Here is a 26,757-nt window from a genome sequence, read left to right as displayed (position 1 = left end):
AAATTGTTCAAATGTCTTTCTTTTTCTCAATTTATTTAGCATAATGCTGACATGGGTAAACATTACTTTTCTACGAGTGAAAGTGTTATGTTATCATTTATGTTAGACAAATTTCTTGCATACTGTGGTAGAATGTGGTGCAGACAAAAATAAAGGTTACTAGAGCAGTGTTAGACTTTTCAAATTTGGAAGTTTAAAAACACAAATTCAAGAGTATTCTACATATTTAATAGTGTGCAAAGAGGAAACTCCATTCACAAATTACTAAGCAGACAGTGAGCTTGCCAAGTTCTCTCCAACTACTTCTGCAAAAGCAATCTATGCCAGGGAAAATATTTCTTTCTTGTTTGATTATCAAACAATAGATTGTGTGGTTTATTTATTGGTCATAACAGTTTCTATACGGCTGTGGAATTACTTTCCTCCACTCCGCACAAAGTTTCTGTGCTTACTGTGGGGTTACTTTTTTCCATGTTATCACCCGGAGTTTCCAGTCTGGCTGTGGAGAGATTTTCTTTTGGGCTTTCTGTAATACTTGACTTATGCGTCACTACCAAATCTTGCTGACCAGCCGCAGACAGACTTTCTTCAAGGCTATTAGAATCCGTCATTTGCTCACATGGTGGTTCAGGTTTTTGTTTCGTGTCTACTTCCACATCTTGTGTTTCACTATCAGCTTTCACCTTGGCAGCATTCCGGAAGATAGCTCTCATCACAACTGGGACTGACATGCAACTGAAGGAGGAAACAAAACATTAGTCATTACTACAGGCTTCATCCATTCTTCAGCATGCTACTTTTTTGAAACAATGGCTGACACCTGAATGATAGGTGTGGTGAAAAACAGCACTAACTCTTTGTATATTTTTGCCTTGTACACCTAATAGGCTTTACACTGTAACTACAGTATAGCTACATGTGCTATACAGGAACCATACTTTGACACAATGAAATGAAGTGCTGGATCTGTGAGCATGGCGGTGCAAAGAAGCTTTGATGAAAGAGTGGGAGGGTTTGGTCAAAAAAACAAGTCATAAGGGTGCTTTTAATGAAAATCTAATTTAAATATATTAATTTTTACTGAGTTTTATAATTGTAACTTTCATGTTTTGTATAAGACAGGTACAGAGCATATCTCCTCTAAAACACTATCTACACTAGAGGAGTTTTTTCCACTCTAACAATAGAGTTACCTGGTTCTGGGAATAGTGTAATAGTGTCTAGTACCCTGTGACTTAACAGCACAGGCTGTTTAAACAGGTTCAAAATCAAGCCTGCGTTGATCTTGCTGTCATCAAATGGATAATAGTTATATACTAGCTTATGCCACATGAATTAGTGCTCTCAGTTCTTCCTCTAGCGTATGTTCAGATACCACAGCAATTTGCCTCTCTTGGAATTTGTTTCAGAAAACAAGCCAGAGACAGCATTGTAGACATGCCATACACTCCTCACTTGCTGAAAATAAGTACTAATTGGTGTTACGCAGATGTGGAAAAAGTCCCTTCTATGCTATTTTAAGTTATACCAGTCATGAGACTGTCATCAGCTAGCGTCTTCAGAATAGCATGTTTATAAAAGAAAAAAGCATTTTTATAAAAGGTAAAATTACCTTCATTCAAAAGCATTTCCCTGCCCCACATGCTTTCTACTAGGAAGGAACACTTTCCATAACTAGTCATTTTTGAAAGAGATACTTAAGACACTGAAGTAACTTTTTCTCACTATTCTAACTTTTTACTAGAGTGAAATTTTCTGGTTGCTGAGTTTATGGCATTGTGAATGCACGTGGTATTTCCATTAAATGGACATCTGAAGTTCATTCCAGCTGTTATGAAATAATATACAACTACTTACCGCTTCATAGCTCTTGTTATAAAGTCATCACTAGAATTTAGAGTTGGATCTTGAGGATTTAAATGAAGGTGACATTGGACTTCTCTGGAGGTTATAACATCAATTATCACTAAGAAAGAACAGAATATTAAGTATTTAAAAATAAACAATTTTATAAACATTGAAACCTATCCTTTCATTGTGATGCTTCAAGAGAGGTAAGACTGAAGTCAGTGGGAGGGGGCTTGCAGCAATGCTCTGGTGTAAGACTTGCTTTTTTTTAATAAATAAAAAATAGTAGAAGTTACAATTTATTAATTACAGGCCAAGACAGAATAGGACTTGAATATTTGTATTTACTTTCTGGTTTATGCTGAATACAGAACACTTTAGTAAGCAATTTATACACAACCACTATTTTGTGGTTTTCATGGGTTGCTCACCATTGAGAGTAGCCCTTAGAATGTATTCGTAACCAAGAACTGTAGCGCAAGAGCCTAGATAGAACCAAGTCTCTTGTCAGCCCAACAAAGAGGACGGTATCAATTATTCCACACGTACCACAGGCTAAATTCTCTTTTGCAGGATGAAGGAAAAAGACAGAAAAGCTGGTGTTCTTGTGTGGCACCACTTCAAAGTAAAGCAGTTCTGAATCATCTAGAAATAAAATGACTGTTTAGTGATATCCGCTCATTGAATCGGACTCCTTCTCACTGAATCACATGCCAGAATTTAAAAAAATACTGAGAAAGTAGAATCTAGTTTTTCATTACTTTGTCAGCTTAGTTCATGCTTACAGAAGTGTCAGGCCTGGGACACTTTAAAGAAAGAAATTTAACAGAGTATGGTACTAGAATTAAGGATTTTTTATCATTCAAAGTACTCCACAAGTAATGACAGCTTTGGCAAGGGAGCAGTAAATCTGTTAACACCCAGCTTAGAAGCTAGTTTCTCTCTCTAATACTCTGCCGTTACTTCCAACCACACGATTTACCTTCGTTTATATGCTTCTCAGAGACACAGCTGCTAAGAAGGCTGTTATATGCCACTTGATGTCGAAGAATCTCTATTACGCCAGGCACGCACTTTGGATGGCTAAATGGGATTTTACTGACCAAGGCTCCTGCTAAATCTGATTTTTCTGAGCCCTTGTTTAGGAAGTAACAGTGCTTTGGGCAATCTGGAAGAGACTGAACAACAAATATGGTGGTATATTTCAAGCACTGAAAATGAGAAAGTAAATCTTGATGTTATCAGGCAACTGCACAATCTGACAGCAAAAACAATTTTGGAGGACACACTTCCAGCATGTTCATCATGTCTCTGCATTTCAGTAGAAATATAATCCTTGGAGGAAGCTAAATAAGATCCACTCTCCCTCCCAAATGCATCCAAATTAGGAGAATATACCCAGAGCCAAGTGGTCAGGAGTTCAGTGCCACCAATTCCCCCAACTGCTCTTAAGAGCCCTGTAGGCTGTAGAAATGTTAACAGCCAGGATCCTCTCTCAGAAGAACATCACAGTAGCACTGCTTGACAGTTGTACAAATAGGATAGCATTTTTGCCTGAAGTCTCTTCAAGGCATCACATGTTGTTCCTCAACCACTACTGCTTTCTTTGGAGAAGCATGTTTGGCTAGAATATCTCCCAATGATTCATTTGAAGAGCAGGAGATAGTAAAAATTTGCCACCTGTCCATGTTGATAGTGATTCTGTGACAAAATTAGAAGTGCAATATTGTGTTACCTGCTTCAGGATACCAAATGGGAACTGTCACCTTAAGAACCGGGCAGGGCAGTTAATTAGCAGGGGTCTATATTAAGAAAAGCTGAAGAGCAGAATACAAGAGCTTTTCCTCATGTGTTCATGGAGTGAAAGGGTTTCCTCTATGCTCCTTTCAAAGTTAGACTTCAATTTAGTAATTTATTTCTAAAAATAAAATATTTAAAGTCAGAAGCAAAACAATCTACCAGCAAGTACTACTATTTTAGGGCATTGCTGAAGAGTTACAGAGCCTTTCGCATGTATCTAATGGAAATGAAAACTTCATCCCATCTTACAGGTTTTATAGAGCAGAGCTTTGCTAAACCATGTTTTAACATGGTGTAAACCTATTACTACCTTCTGTAAATCACCTCAAAGTCCAAGCACGATGTAGGCAATGGGCTCTGCTAACACTGCTGGTAGAAAAGTGTCCTTTTGTTGCCATGAATTGCAAAATTAATGTTTCCTAGCAAAAAAAGTAGATCTTTGAAGCTTGTCTTGTAGCTGCACATACATAACTCTGGCACAAAGCATCTTAGCCACCATTTTCTATTCTAAAATTTTTCCTCTACATCCTCTACAATGCAGTCTAAATTAAATATTTTTTTAATAAAACAATTATTAAAAAGGAAGGATCTACAGTTAAACAACCATAGCTCTAGTAATTGAGGTCACTATTGTAACACTTTACACTTTTCTTTCTGCCAGTCGCTTTAAAAGGAATCAATATTCTCAGTATTATCTAATGAAGAAATCTTTTTTGTTAAAACAGCATGATACGCAGCGCGTGACATGCAGCATGATAAAGACCTTCAGAAATCTAGGTAAGTACCATCTTGGGACTTGCTCCTCACACCAGCGAATAAGTTTCCTTCTTTTTAAGGCTTTCATGATAAAGTTCTGAGCAAATTTTAGAAGAGTAAATAATTGGGTTGCACACAGACAAATTAGTGTGACTTCAGCAGCCACGCACACAGTGTTTCATTAATGAGGATGAGAAGCTCGCTTACTTGAAAGGGTCTAATATTGTTTTGTAAATAACTTGAACTAGTTCCTAAAGAGCATTTAAATACTGTTGGGATACTGGGAAGTCTGCAATTCTTGCTTATGGGGAAATATCATTCAGAATATATACATTGCACAAGGGCAAAATGTATGTCAAATGCACACATTACTCACCACAAAGAAACAGCATTGATGTGTAGACAAGTCTTCACTGCATTTTTCTTTGAGGGTAGACTGAACAATCAGCTCATACAGAGGAGCTAGTTTCAAGCCAGTAATCTGAATTCCTGAAACCAGGTGATTTTTTTTTATTAGCATTTAGGTTATGACTGTACATGAAAGCTAATATTAAAAACAAAACCAATGTTTTGAAAAGACAAAAACATTAATCTCTTTCTTATTCCCAATTTTGCTAATGGGAGTTCGAGGTAGAGTGTTAACAGCTTTGCCTGTAATTGTCATGTCTTTCTTAGAACTTTTGTGTTTTGCACTGGTTGCTCAAATGTTACGCTTGGGCTGATAGAACAGAACACGTTCTGCCCCAGAAACCCGTTTTTCCTCTTACAACACTAACACAGGGCAATACAAAGCAAATGAGCAATGCATAGTCACAGAAGTACTTAGTCTTAAAAACAATTATAACATGCCTGTGAGCCTCTGTATTTCTTCAATACTGGATGAGGACATAGGAATAGGCTGGTGAAACTTCAACACGAAAAAAGCTGGCAAATCCATGCTGAGTTCATCAGTCAGTGGTGAAAAAGCAGGGTTGCTTAAAAAAAAAAAAAGGTCAGAATAAAAGCTTGTTACAGAAATTGACGTAACGAAGACTCTTAGTGCAAGGCCACTGTTAGGTCTCTAGCAGTTTACTATGTTCCATACATTTTCTGTCTTGAGAAAAGCTCTGTTTTATAAACACAACTATAGCCTTTAAGGTTTTGAAACAAGGCTAATGTGAAGACTGGCAGAAATAAAAAGTAAGCCACCAGAAACTGAGGAATCGTTCTATAGTGATTTATTTTGGAGAATGACTTCAGACTTTCCCTCCAGCCTAGCAGACTTTCCCTCCAGCCTAGCACTGAAGTAGAGAGAGATGAGGTGCCAGTATCCATGCTGGGATGACAAACTATTTTTTAAAGTGAAGATGTAATATCCCTTAATATATGCTTTATTTATTCTGAAACTATGCAGGAGTTGCTTGTTGACTACTAAGAAGTTAAGTAATATTTTTCCTGTGGCTCTTTCTGGCTTCAAATCTATGAACAAATCCACAGTTCAATGCAATTGACACAGTTAAATATGAACGCAATAATTTTAAAGTCCATTTGGGAAAACTGTAAAAGCCACGGCTTATAGAGGGTGTAGCTATGGAGCATAACGTCACCAATAAAACAAGGCTTCCTGCCTTAGCAGAGGCTACATGCAAGTTATGATGAGGTTAGCGCCAATGCCTTGTAAATCCATTTCTGTATTGAGAAGTGTCCAGAGCCTCACCCGTCCTCTCCAGCTTGAGAATCTACAAGCAGTGGAGAAAGAGGAAGTTTGTGGAACGTATCTGTGCCTTCAACAGTTACAACTGTTTTTGTTCCACATACCTGGGAACCTGACGGAGAAAGAGAATGGCATTATTTTCCCCTGTGTCAGTGTAAAGTAATCCTGTACATACAAAACATGCAATGTTAAGGTCTTTTAAAGGTCATGTCCAAATGACAGCCACAATGGTGTGAGCAGCCAGCAGCCTGCACAGACCACGCCCAAAACACCCAAGTTGCCCAATGGTGATAGCAGCAATAGCTGCTTTTGGGACACGCCATGAAACAGATCAAGCAACCACCAGTCATTTTCATGCTGGCTAGGCCATTATTTTGTTTGGTATCACTCTCACTTCAATTTGGGTCAACAGCCAGGAAATGGGAAAGTAGTTTGCTGATGTACATCATAATTGTACTAAAGTGCATCACATAAATCATTCTGCTAAACTAGAATTTTAAAATCTTATTTCTGTGTTTCATTAATGAGCTTTGCTTAATGAAACAGGTAGTGCTGAAAAAGTTATTACATTAGTTATTTCTGCTTTTCTAACTTTACCAGGATTTAGTTCTGCTTCCAAAATTTGATAGGGAGAAACGTAAAATTCAATGTTCATAGGAGTTCCTGAGGAATAAAGAAAAAAGGTTACTACACATGTCAATAGAGAAAATATATTAGGCATCTTGATACAAAGGGGGGAAAAAACCAAGAGCAGCGTAGATGGGCAGAAGGTGATTCCTCATAAGACTACATCTCTAATTACAGCGTATGTTCAAATCACAGCATTTTCTTAGTCAGCATTTAACAACTAAACCCTCAGTGTATAAATTCATCAGCATCTTTGAAAATATTAGATAAAGTTTCTATCTCTTGCGAAATAACCTGTTGTTCAGCCTTAAAAATACTAGCTGAACTGCTAGCTTTCAGTGACTAGTCTGAAATAGAAGGGAAACTTGTAATACTTGCATAAGGGACACTCAGATCAAGCTGTGCAACAGGATAGCAGTAACGTGTTACAAGTACTTTAATGAACTTTAACACATTAACGGTTAAAGCTCACTTCTGACAGTGTAGATGAGCCAAAAAACTTATCAACTGACTGTATTTGCCTTTTAGGCAACAGGAGTATTATCTCAGCTACTACCACTGTCATCTCACGGTTACTCCCAAACTGTGGTTTCCCACATAACCTCAGAATATTGCTGGCTTTGCTTTTAGGCTGCTGCAAAGTCAATGCTGCAGTAGCTGATAAACCACCTGGCCTCTCTTTCTGTATGTCTGTACACTATCTGAGAATACAGACACAGTAAGTCCTTACAGCATGTTTTATTTATACTAGAGGATCTGTACTGTAAAGAAAGATCAACTCAGTAGGGTTTTTTTTATTACGATTATTTGAATCCATGAACCAACAAAAAAAAATCACCTCCAGTTCTTGGCACCAGGTGTCCTACTTTTCCATGAAGTACTTCAGTAATTCTGTTTACATCCTGTGGTCTAGTTCAAAACACATCTTGATTAGTGTTTCCCGAGTTGCAGTGCTAGCTAGGCTAATGTAAAGCATAATTTGCAACCTTAATCAAAGGGAGACAATGCTTGCTTGGAAGTAGATTGTGTCTCCATTCGTTGCAACAGCTTCCAAAACACCATCATTCCATTCATGCTTTGCTACTAGGACTTGGGCTTTCAGTTTCAACCTTGTATCTAAGCTGTTTCATATTGCAGTTTGATGTGCTATTTACCAGAAATGAAGGTGGACGAAAATATTGCAGTGGCAGGTTGAGCAAAGAGTGAGGAAATAACCTGGATAAACTAACTCAAAGAGAACCAGTCTTTAACCTCAAACATGACCATACAGCTGAATATGTACAGCCATACAATTACATAGCTGTGTATTAAAACTCTGAAGTGCATTAACTTCTATCATACATGGGACAATCTAACTCATAAATAATATTTATTGATATATCAGTGATCAGTAAGGATATGCTATATTTGTTCATGGAGTTAGTATGCGTCATAAGGGAACACTGTACAAAAATAAGCCAAGAGTGTGTTTCAAGTTACAGAGGGCCGTGCTTGCCGAGAGTACTTAATAGGCAAGATACAAATAAGATGCTTCAAAAATCCAGAAGGAAAGCACTGGCCTCAATTCTGATTTTCTGAAAAGAATGAGAATCATTGCACAATTACCAGAGCGTTTAGGAAAATCTGTTCCCCATTTGTCTGTAATCCTACCATTTGAAAGGAAAAATGAGAAAAGGAAGGATAGGAAGAAAGATAGCATTCACTACTCCTAGTCTAAAACCTGAGCACCAGGAGATACCCAGACAGCAGAACCCCAAAAGACATATTTTACTTCTGTCACAGGGACATCTAAACATGACTGCTGACTTTCAGATGCACTGTTTGCTCCTGGTGGGTGGTCACATGCACACACACCCAAAATCTGCAACCAACCAGTTTCCCAGCGAGTTCTCATATAAAGAACAGGAGTTCAGTAGATCATCTTGTTTGGCACGCCTGGGTTTGGTGAACTGCAGAAAGGCTCCAAGCTTTCCAGTGGGAGAAAACTCATTAGCCTTCCACATCCTGCTCTATAATTAGATCTGTTAACTTGTATTTTAGTGAAATGAAGGGGTGGGGGCGGAGGGCAAGCGAGAAAGAGGTAGACTTGAAGTTACCTGTCTAGAAGAGACATTGAATAAAGATCTTTTTCAAGGGCCTGCAAAGCAAGGTATCCCTTAGCTTTCATTTCACTGGGAGAGAGAGAAAACAAATTATTATTTCTGTAAGTAAACAAAAGCTAGGCTATGGATTTTAAAAGTTTTTCAACTAAAAACTAGTTGCAACCTGTTTCCTGGAATCTGATACACATTTGATAGGTCTTCTAGAATATTTCCAAAGACATCATAGTTCTTCATCCTACCAAAAAGAAACAGTTGCTATCATGCTGCTAAATGGGATGGATAATTAGTCTTTTATAGCTAACTTGATAAAAGTACCGTTTCAGGGCGACATAGGCCCCCTCCTTATCAGATCTGGCAAGTAGCAGTACTGCTTTTAAGTTTTCTTAGAAGATACCAGGAAATGTGAATCCTTGGCTCTGTTGCAAAAAGCAATGTAATTATAGCTGACACTGGTAAAATACACACTACTGGAAGCAATAGATGTGCACAATACACAAATTTCACAGCTCATCAGCTGCAAAGGACTTCTCCTTGTGTTCCAATAAAGCTAGTCATGTAGTAACACCTCCCTAATGCAATGCACTTGTACATTGTTCTTTCCATCAAAATATCAAGGATTGTATTAATATTGCACTTCACTGCACCCTGTGAGAGAGACAGATCTTAAATACTATTGCTAGATACCTCAGTCAAAAAAAGAACAGGGGACAAGTGGCTTGCAGAAGTTTGTGAAGTTATGGTTCAGACTGCTCAAAACCCAGAATTCCTGCAGATTCTGACTAGCTGCGATAGCCTGGAGTTCTGCTCAGACTAACCCACCACGTATTTACTCGCCTGCTTTAAGAGGGTTTTAAGTGGATTTTACAAGCCTTACTAAACTCTGTAGTGCTGCAGTCACACAGAGAGCTGTACTCAAGAAGACGTAACTTTCCTTTCCATGCAGATGTGGCTGCAATGTGGACCAGCAGAGAGACCAAATAAGCCTGCCTGGACTTTCACACTGGGACCAAACACTTTCCAGACAGAAACCTAAACAAGTCACCCAGCTCTTCTGTGACTCTTTCCAGCTGGACTAGTGGGGAAGCAGGCATGCAGGTACAGGCAGGTACACAGCAACAGCCTATGCATTAGCTGGCTGGTTCGTCATGATTTTATAGTTACTTTGAGACTCACAGGAAACATTACACATACAACAAACTGCCTTACGACCAAGTAAAATACTACACCAAGAGGTGTAGTAGGAATACTTGCACTTCATGCCAAATCCTAATGAAACCAGGAAGGCAGGAAAGCACTACCCACAGTGCCAACGGTAACTATATGCCATCACTCAGAGCCACACTGTTGGCAGTTAACATCACTGGGAGTCAAAAACCTAGGAAAATGCAAGTTAAAGCTTTAAGATATAGCTGTTTACACCCATAAAGCTAATATAACTTCATTTCTGAGGAAAGAGGGCTGGAAAAACTGATGCATTACAGATCCACATGGAAGAGAGATGAAATACGCAAGGTCAATGATCATTCTTTCTCTCTTTACCATCCACTTCAACTGTTCTGCCAAGGTATTGAAATAATAATCCAATTTTTAACATATAATCAGTAAAACCTGGAACTTTGGTCATGTTGGCTGGTGAACTTATAAATGGTCTTTTAAGGTGGTGGCCTGAGCTGGAACCACAACTGTTCAGACAGAACAAAATGTGGTAATAAAAAAATAATATATATTTATATAGTGCCCTACTGCTACATGAGAAAATTTAAATAACATCTCCTCCTACGCATTTGCAAAGAAAAACAGGCCTTGTGATATCAACTTGCTTTCATTGCTGTGACAGAAGCCTTAAGGAGATTAAGTTGAGACATTTCCATAAGGACAATACAAAGACTATTTAGTATTTGATGGAAGGAGAAGGGGAAAAGTAATATCTGGTTTGGATCTGTAAATCTGCTAGTTCTGAATGGTTATCATCAGTCCATTTCCAAAATTATGGGTCCAAGTGGTTGCAATCAACATAAATGTCAGCATTCAAAGGGTGTGTTCAACTGGCAGCTAGAGCAAATGTATTGGGGACTACTCTTTCCCCTTGCTCCATTGAAGCAGATGCAACTTAGCTGTTTTCAGTGGAATGACTCGAGAAATAAGTAATGCCTGGAGTATGTTTTTTCTGTATTTGCTGCAGTTTTAGCCTTGAACTCATAAGCTGGAAGCAGGTAATAACAGTTACAACAACCACCAACCTCCAATATGGAGCACTGGAACCAATTTCCCACATAAAATAAAATCCAAAAAGGTGTCAGTAGATCTGTTGTTTTCTGGATTCGTACTCTTGTTTCCTGATCCTTGCTTTTTTCATTTTTCTTTTTTTTTTTCTTCAGTTCTCACACTGAAACCATTCCAGCCTTGACTCTCCACAACATTCAGAGAAACACAAGACTCAGGAATTCCTTTCCATTCAACAAGACGATCTGCAGATGATTCGTTACCTTAGATGCTGCACCAAGTCATCACAAGCCTACAGGAATGAGAGAGGAGTTTCACGTTTCTTACCACCCTTTCTGAAACATCTCTTAAAAACATTTCATTGGAAATGATAAGACTGCTCCCATTATTTTTAACTAGCTGAATGGTTAGCTTAAAAAAAATACCAAAAAACCCCTCCAAAGCTGAGACTAACATTACAGTAGTTAAAACATAATATAATAATTAGAAGAACAAAGATTCTGTGGAGAGGTTAAAATTAACAGAAATGGTTTGTTAATAAATTCTTTCCAGAAAAAAAAAATTGCATCTTTGCCAGTTTTCCTTTTATTGGCAGTTACTGTGCTAAAATTCTCTGGTTATGCATTTCCATCCCAACAATATTGTCCAGCAGTCGCTGCTCAACAGCCCTGTGCTGGTTAAACAGAACAACTTGAAATTCCTGGGCTGACTGCAACTGAAAAAAAGGGACTAAATTAACTCCAAATGAATGTAACAATTTGGATACTTACTGATAAAAATCAGTGTTTATGCTCCCTGCCCCCCCGCAACAGCTTGTTATTATCTTTGATCTGAAGTATTGTATGTAACATTGAACATGGTATGTAAAATTGCAGAGTGGTATTTTGCCAATATTTTAATGAGAAACATTGCAAGAAAAACAGCCCCATTAGTAAGAATGCACATAATCCTAAAGAAGGCAGAAGGAAAAACAGAATCTCCGGTAACAGCTTGAAGACATCCATTTGGAATTTATATTGCACTACACCTTCTCAGAAAAATATTTAAAGACCCTGGTATTTATTGTATATTGATAACGTCAAAGAATGATAATACAAATATTTATACAGGGTACTAAAAAGTTCTTGGAAGCTGTGCATGCCAGCTGAGTTTTACCTTAAAATTTAGCACTACAGTACTAGATTTCTGTAACCGAATTGTAAATATGGGTGAGAGATTCAGATGCCTAAAGAGGTAGCTAGTGTCATGCACAGGCTGGCAGGTGTGACAAGACAAAAAGGAAGCCAAAGACTTTCTGATATGGCAGCTGGATGCCAGGTGGGAGACTACTGGGAGGTGAGAGACAGAGAAAATTAACTTTACCACAGGAGCTTCTCCAAGGTGAGCCAGCTTTACATCCATCACCTTTCCATCCTTCTCCACCTGAACTTCTATATAAAACATGTTCGATGTTATGTAGCAGGTAGTCCCACTGAGGCTAACATAAGCATTAAGCCTGCGGAGAGGGGAAAGAGAAAAATGGGAAAAAAGGCTCGTATATCTAAAAATTCTGTCACATGAAGAAAAGAAATGAGTATAGTGTACTTGGTCATGGGAAGAGACGCCAGGGATGCTTCAGAAATAACTCTTCCTTGGCTCAGCTTCTGAAAACTATCCAACCAGGCAATACATTTGTGCTCAGCTCTTTGCATTATCGTGTTGATTTGCTGAAAACAATCTACCCCAGTCTCTAGCTTTGGGACCTAGGCATGCATGCCCTCTCTTCACCTACCAACCTCCTCCACAAAGGACTAATTAAAATAGACAGTTATGCCCATTCCAAGTAACACACTCCATTGGAACACCAAGCTAAAAAGAAATACTGTTGACAAGCCATCCAGATGGTATTCCTCACTGGACTTGGGGCTACGCTTGCTCATTTGCATTTATTCATAAACATACTTACCCTTTTTGTTTGGATAAAGATTCCAATCTGTTCATCACAGAAAATAAAGATTTAGCTGCAAAAAAATGGAAATGTTATTTAATTAGGCTGCAATAATCAAGAAGAAGAACCAGCATTATCCTGCTTTAAAGGGTACAATTTAGGCAATGAGAAAATAGCATCTCTGGCATGACTTCTTGTTATTAGTGACAACTATTACCCTATGATTAACGAGTGCTGTGCTGGGTAGAGCTTAGTCTCAGACACTGAGAATAGCTATAGCCTGACGGCTTAGCCCAAAGATGAGTCACAAGTCTCTTGTGTCATATCCACCTCTGTGTTTGTACATTTGACCCCTTTACGTAGAACATCACCAACAGAGAAGGATGGGTAGTTTCCATAGAATATTCAAAAATACACTTTGAGTTATCTGACAGCTTGTTACCATTTAATGTCCTCTGTATCTTCTCCATGCAAGAGAGCAATGGATCATCTGGAGCATTACTGACGGGCTGTCGAAGTGGCTTATCCTAGCACATTTGTGAAAACAAGAGACAGACTCCTTAAATTACTAGCCAAAGAGTAATATCACTGTGTGCGAAGACACAATGCCCAGTACAACAAAACACTACTTACTTCTTTTTCTCAAACATAGAGGTGACCTATGACTGTAGCTATCTCTAAAGTGGCAGCACTGAATGGATTCATTAAGACACTATTATGCAGTAATTATATATAGAATCACAGAATTATTAAAGCTGGAAATATCCTCTAAGATCAGCAAGTACAGCCATCAACCCAGCACCACCATGCCTACTAAACCTTGTCCTGAAGTGCCACATCTAAACATTTTCTGAACACCTCCAGCGATGGTGACTCCACCACTTCCCTGGGCAGCCTGTTATCAGAGGCCTTTGCAGCAGGGAGCAGCTTTCCATTCCCTTTTCTTTTGAGCTGAACACAAGCTACGTCAGCTGATTTAATCGTGATACTAGAGAACTAAGAAAATACTTAGATTTTTATTTCAGGAGTAATCTGCCTGAGTGAAAAGGAGAGATCTGTAAGCACCACTGGTGTACTTCGTTAGAGTCAGAGTGCAAGTTCTACCTGAAGATAAGCAGCAAGCAAACTCTCCCAGCTTCTCTTCTAGCTTTTATCTGAAAAATTCTCATACTTCACACTTCAGTTCACAAAGAACATTCACTGCTGAAAAGTTTTTACTGTGTTCAAACTCAGGACACTGTTTTCAGATTAATACTTTAGTTTTAATAAAAAGAAGCATGGAAAAAAATGAGACTTTTTATACTAAGCTCACAGCAGTTGTGCTAATCTGCTTATTACAAAGATGATTCTTAAACATAATTAGTTACTGGAATGGCAGGAATCACGGAACAACTTAAGGTATAACACAGCAGAAGAGAGTCTATACAGCAGGTTTCAGGCCAGTTTCTGAAAAACAATCAGGGCAAGAAATTGTGCGAATGGTAATGAATGGAAAATAACCTAAAGTATTAGACATTCAGCACTAACTCCTGAAGAGTTAAAATAATGCAAGAAACAACCCCTAAAGTGTTAAAATAATGCAGGAAACTTCTTTTTTTATCCACTGTTGTAAGAAAAATCAGGAGCCAGGCTATACTAGGCAACAGTTTGGGGTTTGGTTTTGGTCTTTTTTTGTTTGTTTGTTTGTTTTTTGAAGTCAAGCAGTTTTTGAACCATCTTGGCAACATGCTCGTACACCACATACCCTTGTCTCATCTAATCTGTGATTCTTACCATGCAAAAATGGACAAGTTTCAGAGTTTCAGTCCATGGCTTTTGCTGGTATTTTAAACGCAACTGTTCCATTAAAGCATTTGTAGAAATAGCTGTCCCAGCACCTGAAAAACATGTCAAAATGTTCTCAGGATAATGGCACATATTTACACTGGCAACCAGAAAAGTTAGGAGGAAAAATATAAAAACTTGCTAAGGTCATAGGTGTTATGCTTCAAAAGAGAAGGCAGAAAAAAATTGTTTTAGTTGAATTTTTCATACAAATATTGAATTTTTATAAGACTTCTGACAGAAAAAGGGTAGGAGGAGATTTTCTATAGGCAAGCATTCTCAATGTAAAATACAGACATGCAGCCCTGTCTTCAGCTTGTTAAGCAACTAGGCTTTCTTTACATGTACACAAATTCATGTGTGTATTCTTAATAAAGGTCTTGCCATGGGTTTCAGGCATCTAAATTTCTAAACCCACCTAGAGCTCATTAGAGCTAATTTTGATTAGAGATAAAAATATTAGAGACATTTTTATACAACTAGGGTGGTAAGATCCTGGAACAGGTTGCCCAGAGAGGCTGTAGATGCCCCATCACTGGAAACATTCAAGGTCAGGTTGGACGGGACTCTGAGCAACCTGGTCAGGGTGAAGATGGCCCTGCTCATTGCAGGGGGGTTGGACTAAATGACTTCTGAAGGTCCCTTCCAACCCAAATGATTCTAAGATTTTGCAGACAGAAAATCTCAATGCAGAGTACAAATATTTTTTTCCCTTATTGGGATAGCAAGGAAGGAGAACAGGGCCAGGAGAAGGAACATTTTCAGCCCGTTATCCATCTCCTTATAGTCTTTCTGGCCTTCCACAGAATCCAGAGGCTCAAAGAAAGATTTTTGCTGAGATGTGGTGCATCCATAACAACTAATTCCATCAGGAATAAAACTGGAGTGAACTTCCTAATACATCAGCCTGAGACAGGCAGGAGTACTCCAGAGTGATTAATAAGAGGAAATTGAGTCCCTGCAATATGTCACCCACTCTGCTTTGTCCCTCAGCACCAGAAGAAACATTGCAAAGTGCTTCTTTGACCTAGAGGGCACAACAGCCACAGAGAATCACCCCCTTTGAGCTAGCAGCGCTGCAGGGGGAGAGTGAGACTAGCAGAGGGACCTCTATAACCTTTGCATATACCGAGCAAGGATGGTGAGTGAGGGCTGGTAGAATCTTCCTCCTGCTGGGAGGATGAAAGAGCAGAAACCAGTCCCCTGTAAAGCAGATCACCTCAACCAGCTGAGTGGAAGGGGAAGTAGTGTACCCCAACCAGCTCTTGCAAGCACCCCTACTGGGAAACATAACCCCACTAACATTTGCACTCACCCACACCTTGATGCCTACAGGAGGACTGCAGCCCACCTGGTACCTCCATCTCCATCCACACCACAAGAAACCAGGGCTCCTACTTGTAGCACCTGCACCACAGCACCCACAGGTGCTGGTGCGAGGCAGAAGGCTTGCTCCCTCACAAAACTGGTCCCCAGGGATTAGTGTTTGAACTTGAGAAGCTTGATAAGCATAGCAAAATCACCTCTCCACTAATTTTTAGAAGGGGTGAGGCACCCTGTCAGTCATGCTTTTCCACTTCTAAGTCCTAAGGAGAAGACATAATGCCTGTCCCCTTCTTTTCAGCAGGTGTAGCACTCTCAGGAGAAGACTGAATTTAACTGGGGAGGTAGAATAGCAACAATCACTCAGCAAAACAGGGAAGCACCCCGTAAGGCAGCTTTTGGCCTAGCTTGGGGGTGGAGGGTAGGGGAAACAGACTATAGCCATCTGTAATGTTTACACTGTATTGGTACATCCTTTTGTGGCCACCTCATGTTGCTAGTCTCCTTGTGCATGAGAATCGGTGCACAATGGCAGGGTGAGGTTCAAGGCTTAATCCTGGACCTTTGTATAGGCACTAGATTGAAACTTCGTCACCGGGGAATGGCAGGTCTACAGCAAGAGGAGCATGTCTCCTGTCTAAACCCTGTGTGGCTGCATTTCAAGACATCTTACAGCATACTTTCTGTTTTCAGCTGTCATCAGTCATGCTGCAGTGCCTGAACTAGTCTCGTAACATGTAAAGGAGACAGTCTTGGACTTGTATGTAGGTACCTAAGCAGAACGTAAGTAGTCCAGTGGCCTCACTAAGATTACAGAGAAAACTACATATGGACCTAGGAATCCCAGGAGAAGATAAGGTATGCGCCAAAAAGCAGTACTTGTCTCCAAACAGACAGGTGTCAAGCATATTACTTAGGGAAAGTCAATACAGCTGAAGGAATGAAGTAAATTTGCATTTCAGCTTTTACAAAGGAAGTGAAAGGTGATCAAGTAAATTGATGATGTAATTCCACACTGGTGGTAGATCACACTTTCCTAAAATTATTAGCTTGGTTTATACTATTAAATATTCATTTATTTTTAACACTGACATTAGAAGTGACTACAGGTATAATAATGAGCTTTACCCGTGACTTGGAGCATCCATTTAAAAACATGTTTTCAGCATTTTTAGAGAGGCGTTTAACTTAAGTTTGCTTGAACAATGTATTAAAATGTTTTCTGCTGGGCAAGAACATGTACTATGGCCCACGTAAAGTAAGTAGGTTGCCTCAGTCCGGATCATGTGAGTGGGTGTGTGCACCTCTGACATACCACAACTTGGTAGCGTTTAATATTTTTGTGGTAATTTTCATAAATGTTTGCCCTGATCCAGAGCTCACTGGAGTCTCTGTGATCTTGATACTGACTCCAGTGGTTCGATCATGTCCTGAATAAGCAGAAAAGTAAATTATTTGCTGACCCTCTTGAACAGAACACTTCCAAAATAATGGAGGGAAACATGCCACTGCTTACCTTGTTTGCACAATAGCTGTTCTGCAAATAAACAGAGGATTTTAAGTTTAAGTAGTCACAGTCCAGCATGGCTGATATGCCTAAAATTCACTTTAGTTTTGAAACACAAAATAACCTTTTCCTTTGTGCTCAAATGTACATATTTAGGCAGATGAATTTGCATCATTTTTTCAGGATAGGGATAGATTTTCATAACAAGACAAATATTCAAAGATGAGTAGTAGACTTCATACCTACATAAAATTGTAACATTGGCTTAGAACGTACATGAGAAACAACAGCTTAAGCATTGTCAGAAAGCTCCTCAAATCAAGGTGTTGTTCCAGTATTCAGAACTGTCATATCAAATTACCACACTCAAGAGAAGAGGTAAGAGTGTTGAATAATTAAAAATGTTCTAATTATAGCATCTCAGGCATATTAGATACACAAATGTTTAAATGGGTCAGTTCATGACAAAAGCCTAACAACTGGCCAAGCATTATCATCAGTACAAAAAATAATAGGAATTACCAAATGAATCCTGCATGCCCACCTGCTCTAGATTACTCTCTCTGTGTTCAGCAAAAACTGCTGATGACAGAAAATTTCACGTGCACAATTACAAAATAAGCTGTCCCCAGAGAAAATCTTCTCTTGCTCTCAAATAATTGGAGGTGTTCTTATCCCCTTTTAAAGGGTTAAAACTGGTATGCTTCTTTAGGGATCTTTTGAGAAATCTATTATTATTACTACTTTGTTTATTTTTGTCATGGTTTTCTGCATGTTGCTAAATTCCTGACTCTGTAATGTGCTTCACAATGCATGCCCTGGGAACACTGTGATTCATATGAAAATAACATTTTGTAATTTCATAGTTCTTCCATTTCTGATGATTCTTCCATTTCATCAAACAGTACTTTGTTTTTCTGAGAAAGGAGCAATGTATTTTCCATTCATATTCTTGCATGAATTCAAGTAAACTATTTGTTTCAGTGAAGATATGCTAGACTTCATACAGAACAAGCCAAAACTTTGCATATTGTTATTACATTTTAACGATAGCAGTTTGGAAAAGATTCAAGGAATTCCACATTCAGTGCAACAATGGTGTATTTTTTTTTGTTTCTGGTTTCCTTTTGGAGGCTGGGGGCTGCTTTTTTCTACTAATCTTACATCCAATCTTGATTTTTTTTTTTGCATCTAAAGAATAAAAATCAAAATAAATCACCAGCAATATCTTCATTGGCCTGCTTCCAGCACTTTCTTGGAATTGTGTCTTTCCAAAAGCCCTCAGCTGAACTGTTGATCAAAGAAAACAGCAGCTACATAACAGCCTGGAGTAAGTCTAAACACAGAACTGGGGCCAGGGGCAGTCAGTGAAAACCAGTGGTTCCAGTCAGAACTGCAGGATGTGTAAGAGGTGTTGCTGTGATTATCTGAATTGATACCTGGTCAGGAGATCAGAAGTAATATTGTGTTCTTGCACAAAGTGCCATAGGATTTTAGAGTGATCAGCAGTGATAGAGGTATAAAATGGGCATGTAACGTGAACGTGAATCAGTGATTATCAAAAATGGCAGGCATTCAAACAATTCCTTTATCTATCCTAGGTGCTCTTCCATCTAAGGTAGGCTGAGGCCAGTGCTTACATGAGCCATAGCTTAGTCTGATATGGTCTATGGTTTATGGCTTTACAACCCATAAATACTACAATATGTTTTGTCATCTTTCTTTCACTCTCCATATCATCTCCACAGCTATGGAGTGTAAACATTTTGTTCCTGAGAGTAAAATCAGAATGTTGCTGTCTGCATTTTATTTCACTACAGCCTGATAGACTGAACAAGTATTACTTCATGACTTACTGAACAGTACTTCTGGCACTGCAGTCTGAGGCACTTAACACTGTTAACTGTTTCCTACTCCTTCACTGAAAGTGATTAAGATCCTTCAAAGCAAAAGGCTGTATATACAGACTTCAAAAAAATAGGTTCATAGCAAATGGCCATGGATATAGAAATGCATTGACGCTGACAGGGCATATCTTTTCCTCGGAGCATAGTCAAGATACGGCTAATGTTGATTTCTGGTTGACATTAGCATTATAATCTCCAAGTAGTTCTTGTCTGTCTCTTCCCAAAGGTACTAGAGACATGTGACCATGATTTAAATAACCTTATGAATGAACATGGGAGGTCTGGCTTCACATACACACATTTTCCCTTTACAGGGTTTCATAGGACATCATAACTGGTATTCATAACTGAATATTTGTTGCTTATCCCACATCTCATCTTTCTAAGACTCTTCTGATCATTTTTATAACTAAAATCAGGTGTTGCACCATCATTCCTATTCTTACTAACATCAGTCAGCTGAAATCAATGGAACAGCTCTCCTTCAAGATAGGGATAAAGTGAATGCAGCTGACACACGATCTGCAGAATTTGGCAGAGTTAGTAACAACCATAACACCTTGAAGGTCCACATTGAAAATGTTACTGTTAGAAGCAGGGGAAGAATGGGAGCTAGGAGTTAGTCCAAGAGCTGAAAATCATAATGAGCATTGAGGAGGTAACTGAGGTAGAGAAGAGGTGAAATAGAGAAAGGGAATAGCTGTGCTTAAAAGAGCTTTCAGCCAGTTTGTCTCAAAGCTAAGCATGCAGGAGGCCAGCTTAATTATCTTGCTTTTCCAGATTGGGAAACAGAGAGAGGTGGAGAGGAAGGGACTCCTGAAGCTGGCCACAGCTGCAGAACTAGAAACCAAACTGCAGTTTACCTGACTCCACTATATCACATCCCCATCAGAAGTAAAAAGGAAATCTTCAGAGAAAGAAAGAAAGAAAGAAAAAGATGGGGAAAGAGACTAGAGAAACACAAGAGGAAAGGCTGTAAGAAGATACATAAAAACCATGAAGTAAGTATGAAACCGTATAAAGTATGAAAACCAGGAGCAATAGAAATGGAAGGATATGGAAAGCAGAAAAGATATAAAAAGATGAGAGAAACAATTATGTAGACAATTCTAAGATTAGAAAAAATATTTGTACAATATTTTTGTGTTATTTTCATGACAGAAAAGGGAAATTAGTTTAGGTCTACTTTGAACTATTTCAAACCAATATTGGTTTGGAGATGATTGTTAGGCTTAAGTGTTCTGATTGACTACATATCAGGATATGGGTTATATAACATGCAGACTAAAAAAAGGAACAGTGCTCAGCGGCAAATACTGATTTCAGTAAAATAGTATGTAGGAAGGACACATTTTTCAGGATGGGCAATAGCAAAAAGGAGCTCAATCCCAACAAATGCCTGTTAAAGCTGTTACACCAGTGCCATGTAGACAGGTACTCCGTACAAACCATGTATTTTTACATCCTTCTATATTGGCTAAACGATTTGATACTGCTTTTCATATCTTATGTTTTAAAACCGAAACTAATTAAACTATGAATACTTGTTATAAATACATGCAATAAACATTATACTATACATTTTAGTGCCTGTATATTTTTAGACATTTGGTAATACCTTAACTATGTTCCTAATAATGTTTTTGTCTGTTCTAATATCTTATAAACCAACTGCGCTGTAACCCTCAAATCTCGTATTTCCAGATTCCTAGTCACCTACTAGAATGAAGTAACTTCTCCTAGCTCTGTCGGATGACAAGATGTCTGACTGCAAACTCCTCGTTACTCTTGAACTCGTTATTCAAGTCATTTCACTACACTACATTTGGGGATGGATTATCTTTTCAAAATGGTATGAGAGTGATAAGTGCTAAGCACCATGACTAGCTCAGATGGAGTACTGCGAATAATGTCATTTCTACAGCTAATAGAGCTAAGCAGATGCAAGCATCTCTTTACCTAACAGTTTATACAGTAATCTTGCTATCTTGTTCTTCAGGAGTATGTATCTGTTTGCAAGAGTAGGGGGACACATGTGGCAGGTTTGGAGGCAGATACAGATGATGGGAATCTCCTCTGTCAGCTGACAGCTGATGAAGATGTCCTTGCATTGAGCAAGAGTAGTAGGAGCAACTGCCCACATAACCTGTGTGTGTTTTGATTTGTGTGTGTGCAGAATCTGGATTGGATTGCTTCATTTCGAGAAGCGCTGGTGTTTATCTGCACACATCACAAAAAATATTCCTTGGGTTGTAAGGGCTGCAAAAGCATAGAGAAAGAAAGACTATTCCCACCCTGTAAAGCTTAACCTAGAAATATAAAAGGCAAATGAAAGTTGGGATAGCAAATGGACAGATAGTGGACTGGCCAAGATCAGAGCAGATTAGTGACACTGTGACAGTATGTCGTGGTTTAACCCCAGCCAGCGGCTAAGCACCATGCAGCCGCTCGCTCACTCCCTTCTGGTGGGATGGGGGAGAGAATCGGTAAAAGGGAAAATTCACAGGTTCAGATAAAGACAGTTTAATAGGTAAACCAAACATGCATAAGCAAAGCAAAATCAGGAATTCATTCACTGCTTCCCTATCGGCAGGCAGGTGTCCAGCCATCTGAAGGAAAGCAGGGCTCCACCATGTGTAATGGTTACTTGGGAAGACAAACGCCATAACTCCGTAAGTCTCCCCCTTCCTTCTTCTCCCCCCCCTGTTATCGCTGAGCATGATGTTATATGATATGGAATATCCCTTTAGTCAGTTAGGGTCAGCTATCCCAGCTCTGTCCCCTCCCAGCTTCTTGTGCACCCCCAGCCCACTCGCTGGTGGGGTGGTGTGAGAAGCAGAGAAGGCCTTGACTCTGTGCAAGCACTTCTCAGTGATAACTAAAACATCCCTGTGTTATCAACACTGTTTTCACCACAGATCCAAAACATAGCCCCATAACTGCTACTGTGAAGAAAATGAACTCTATCCCAGTCAAAACCAGCACAGAGTAGAATTAAGATTCCCTGAATCCCAATCCAGTAAGCTGTCCCCTAAGACCTGGAGCTGTAGTGCCTAACAGCAGGCACCAAAATAAGCTTTGTCACATCATATTCTCCTGCTAGTTTTTGGAGAGAAACAGGCACACTGTGAGAGATTCAACCCCCCCCCATCCCAACATATGCACAACCTTCTCAAGGCAGCCACCGCTCTCTGTTGCGTAAAGTGGGAGCTACGTACCAAGTCTGCACTTGGGCATGCCAGTGGTATACCTCGAGCGTAGTATGTCCCTAAAACCTGACGATCCCTTATACAAAAGCATGCAAAAGCACACAGAGTTACAAACTTGGGAAGTACAGTATGTTGATAATTAGCCAAACAATAGTTTACCGTATTCTTCGCTCTGCTACTTACGATTTCTCACAACTGGTATAAACTGGTGGCAGGTAAAAGCTTCAAGCTCTTTCCTTTTTTTGAGGGTGTGGGTGTGGGGGTGTGTGTGATTCTCCCCATGGTGGATGTGAGCTGGGTGGTTTCTTTCCTTCAGTCCTGCTACTTCAAAAACTCCACTAAATCACAAATACATTTCATGCGTCCTTACGCATTGGTAACAAAACCTCGTCTAATAAATTCTAATACAGTTGTGCCATCAGCATAGAAGAGAAGAAATTCCCCATAATACCAGGAAATCCTGCCTCACTGTATTGATTTGAGTTCAGCAATACTTCACAACACAAAGGTCCACACACCCACAGACCCAGCAGATGCCAGGCTAATCGATTCTGGGCTGAAATAGGAGGTTGCCCTCAAAAACCAGTAAGCAGTTTTGTTCCCTTTCTATGTATCCCTTAGAAAAACAAAGTCTCTCTCAACCTGGGAGATTTATTGAGATCTCGAAGGAAGAATAGGTGTTTTATGCCTGATAAGGCGGTTTTTCCAAAGAACGTAGTTCATTCATTCTTGTCAACAGAAATCTAAGCTAAAATCACAGCGTTAAATTACATACTTTAGACATACACTGTGCTATAAAATGTGTGCTAAAGTAAAGGGAACAAGTATTTTTTGTTCCCTGGGAAAGGAAGTTGCACACCAATGTTTTTCCCAAAGATTCGGACATGTTTTGTCTGACAGGTCCACCTTATCTTTAGCTTTTTAAAACCAACGAAATGTTTGTCAGTATCAGTTGGCTTCTTCGTTGTGTTATGGTACATAATGCAAATACTATTAGCACACAATTAATTATGCCTCTGCTTAATTACATTTCGTAATTTTTCTCTGCAAGTATTTTACGTGCAGAGCTGTACTGGCACATATGCTAATACATAACAAAGGACAATCACTACACGCATCCTTAGGGCCAAGTTGCAAGTGTCTGCTATGCTGTCTACATGGTTTTCGGTGCCCACTGTAGCATTTAAACACCAGTGAGCAGCGAGCAGTTCAAACCTGCTGCTGCCTCGGGCTGTCCAACCCTAAGTTCCTGTGCAGTCAGCGGCGTGGAATAGTTGCAGTACCTACTCTGCTCTGACACTCCAGTTGCTCTCTTGCACTGACGAGCCAGAGTCACACCCTAAAACATCACGGGTGCTACAGAGATGCTCTTGCTATGGTCACCTGCTAGCAACTGAATAGGAACTATCCATGTAATGCATTTTCATGCAAATATTTTGGTTAGTTTTGGGTTAAAGAGTTCATTTTTTTCCACTTGGGTGAGGCAAAGTGCCAGGGGGTATTTCACAAACAAAGGATGAGGGGGATACTATAAACTGGTTTTAATTGCATTATCATATGCAGCTTGGGCCACGGGGGGGAGGGGGGGGAGGGAGGGAATTAACATAAAATGACATTTGTTGTCTTAAAGAATGTAGCTCTAAAGGGAGATCAAAAGGACAAAGGCCACGTCCACTAACAAGCATCATGGCGCAAAATAGGCCTTTCCGTAGAGTGCAACAGTTGGTATCCAAGTCCTGGCAACCACACTAGGTGTATTACAGGGGGGAGGTTATTTTGGACCAGTTCTGGTCTGGTCCCCCGGGCAGAATGCCCATTAGCAGCGGAAGTGCCCGAGGCGCGCTCCTGCAGTGCGCCTCGGTGTCCCGTCCTACACAAATCCAGCTCGCCTGTTCAGACACCACTCCACAAGGCAAATCAAAGCACAGTATATCAGGACAGTTGAGAGCTTGGTTTCCGAGCTGTGCTCCTGATCTGCGCCATAACACTAATGACCAAAAGAATGTCTCTAATGCTTTTCAGGCATGATCCAAACTGCTATTAAAATCAGTCGCAAAGACTTGGTTGACTTCAGCAATGGAGCTTCCGTCCCCTTCCACACAATGTGAAAGGAAGGGTTACGATTACCAGCCAAGAAAAGATGAAGGGAACAAGAGAGGGAGAATAGGAGCGACTGGGTGTGCATTTTGTCAACCACCAGCGACACCTTTGCTGCAACTAATGATCTTTAAAACTGTGTGATTTCAGGGCGCGATTGAATGCAGGCGTTGAAGACAGGGAGTAATCATCCTTGGCTTCTTTGTGCACTAGGCAGTACTGAACAGCTGCAGACCACAGTATTAGTGATACCTTAACTACGGCTCAGCCACTCTTCCAGCGGAAGGGTTCTAGAATATGCGTTAGGAAGTAACACAGTACATGGATACTCCGAGGGCTGCAGAAGTTGGGCCAGGATTTCTTGAAGACCTCTGAATCAGCATGTGTACAGGGTCAGGCTAAGACTTTTCCAACATTTGCATGGTCTCAAGAAAAGGCTAATCATATTACACAAATTTTTCACTCTCATGAAATATCCAAAACGTTTTGTGTCTTATTTCAGCTGTTCTGCTGACTCAGTATTACCAGCTTCGCCCCACCCTGCCTTTTTGCCCCCTCCATTTAACAGAACCCAATATATCTGTGTAAACTAAGGTATTTCGGTGTTTTAATCAGAACAAACTGCATCTGGACTGCTCCTTTACTGCTATCAGTTTCTCAGACTCTGTGGAATATGCAAAAATCACCTCAAGCCAAAACGTACGGCCAACAAAATGAAATCCTAGAGGGAAATGGATTAAACACTGATGTCCAAGATGTCAGAAACTGCAGAAAACCGACCACAAAGAACAACAAACAAGATTTTAAAGCACACCTGCTTTGCAAACGGAGCTCAACGGCTGCATGATGTGAACACCGAGGTCAAAGATTTCCAGCTGAGGTGACAAAAACTGGAATTTCCAAACCCAGAAACTACCTTCAGCCAAGTAATTGTGAGGAGGAGAGGTCAAAACAATTTGTGTCATCCCTGAATGGTCACAGCCTGCCAAAACGAAACCACACACTGAGCAGCCAGTTTCTGTATTATGCTTAGGTTATGTCACTTCAGTTACGAGTTTAAATCACTCTGTGTTTCCGTAAAGCTCTCACTTAAGTAAATGATGTAACACTGAAAGATACAGTTATTAAGGCATCATTATTATTTGAATTATTAACATGGAAACATTCGTATCTCCCCGTTTTATTTGGCACCTATAAAACTCGTCACGGACAGATCGGTCAGTGACTGTAAAAAAGAAAAAACCCGCCTAGCAATCTCAGTGCTTCCTGTTCCCTTCTACCAGCGATAATTCTGCTTAAACTCGGGGTATTAAGCGTTTCGTCAGCTCATACTTGTCCCCTGAGGAAGGCTCAGGCTCTGCTTTCACCACTAAACCCAACTGGGTTTATAAATCTAGCGCCAGATGCCAGGAGCTCATCTCCTTACCGCGGCGGCACACGCCTCATCTCCTCGCCACAGCGGGCATTAGCTGAGGGGAGCGAGGAGCGGGCACGAAGTTACGGCGCTCGCCTCGCTTAAAAGTCTCGGCCGAAACCAAGGTGGAGCAGCAGGCTCCCCGCCACCATCAGGCTCCCGAACTAACGCTCCGCGGGGATGAGCGGGGCTGGGAGCCCGTCCCCGGGGGGCAGCGGCCCACCTTCGCAGGCCGCCTGAGGGGCATCCTCCCGCCGCCGGAAGCAGCTGCCCCACGGCCGCCCCGCCTCCTCCCGGAAGCGGGTTCCGCCCGCGCCGCGCGCCCGCTCCGCTCTCCGCCCCGCTCAGCCCCCGCCGCGCGCGGCCGCGCAAGCACCGCGCCTGCGCGTCCCTCACTCCTGCCCGGCGCGGAGAGCGGGGGGGGCGGAGCCACGCCCGGTGACGCTCCTACCTCTGCGGCGGCCGCCGGTGCGGCGCGGCCACGCCCCTTCCCCCGGCCC

The 26,757-nt window shown here is 40.4% G+C and overlaps 1 protein-coding gene across 4 annotated transcripts; it reads right to left on the bottom strand.

Annotated features, from left to right (window-relative positions):
• Nucleotides 1-398: 398 nt before the first annotated feature.
• LOC142361152 (mediator of RNA polymerase II transcription subunit 1-like) lies at nt 399-26,751 on the bottom strand. 4 transcript variants are annotated; one of them, XM_075418599.1, is made up of 18 exons: nt 26,270-26,536; nt 25,658-25,825; nt 14,750-14,853; nt 13,419-13,503; nt 12,995-13,049; nt 12,412-12,544; nt 11,313-11,341; nt 8,990-9,061; nt 8,821-8,895; nt 7,563-7,633; nt 6,695-6,760; nt 6,101-6,209; nt 5,254-5,378; nt 4,781-4,893; nt 2,831-3,026; nt 2,398-2,493; nt 1,858-1,966; nt 399-735 (listed from the first exon to the last, which is right to left on the bottom strand). In XM_075418599.1, exons 2-18 carry the CDS (start codon nt 25,806-25,808, stop codon nt 399-401), a joined length of 1,926 nt encoding a protein of 641 aa, XP_075274714.1. In that variant the 5' UTR covers nt 25,809-25,825; nt 26,270-26,536. The 4 variants fall into 4 exon arrangements, with proteins under 4 accessions (XP_075274714.1, XP_075274712.1, XP_075274713.1 ...); XM_075418597.1 differs by lacking the exons at nt 13,419-13,503; nt 25,658-25,825; nt 26,270-26,536 and adding an exon at nt 26,709-26,751; XM_075418598.1 differs by lacking the exons at nt 13,419-13,503; nt 25,658-25,825 and having other exon boundaries at nt 26,481-26,544.
• Nucleotides 26,752-26,757: the final 6 nt, after the last annotated feature.

The sequence above is a fragment of the Opisthocomus hoazin genome, chromosome 4 (assembly GCF_030867145.1).
Source record: "Opisthocomus hoazin isolate bOpiHoa1 chromosome 4, bOpiHoa1.hap1, whole genome shotgun sequence".
Classification (NCBI taxonomy): Eukaryota; Metazoa; Chordata; class Aves; order Opisthocomiformes; family Opisthocomidae; genus Opisthocomus; species Opisthocomus hoazin.
The sequence above is the reverse complement of the archived record's forward strand: the minus strand, read 5'-3'. Positions and strand labels throughout refer to the sequence as shown.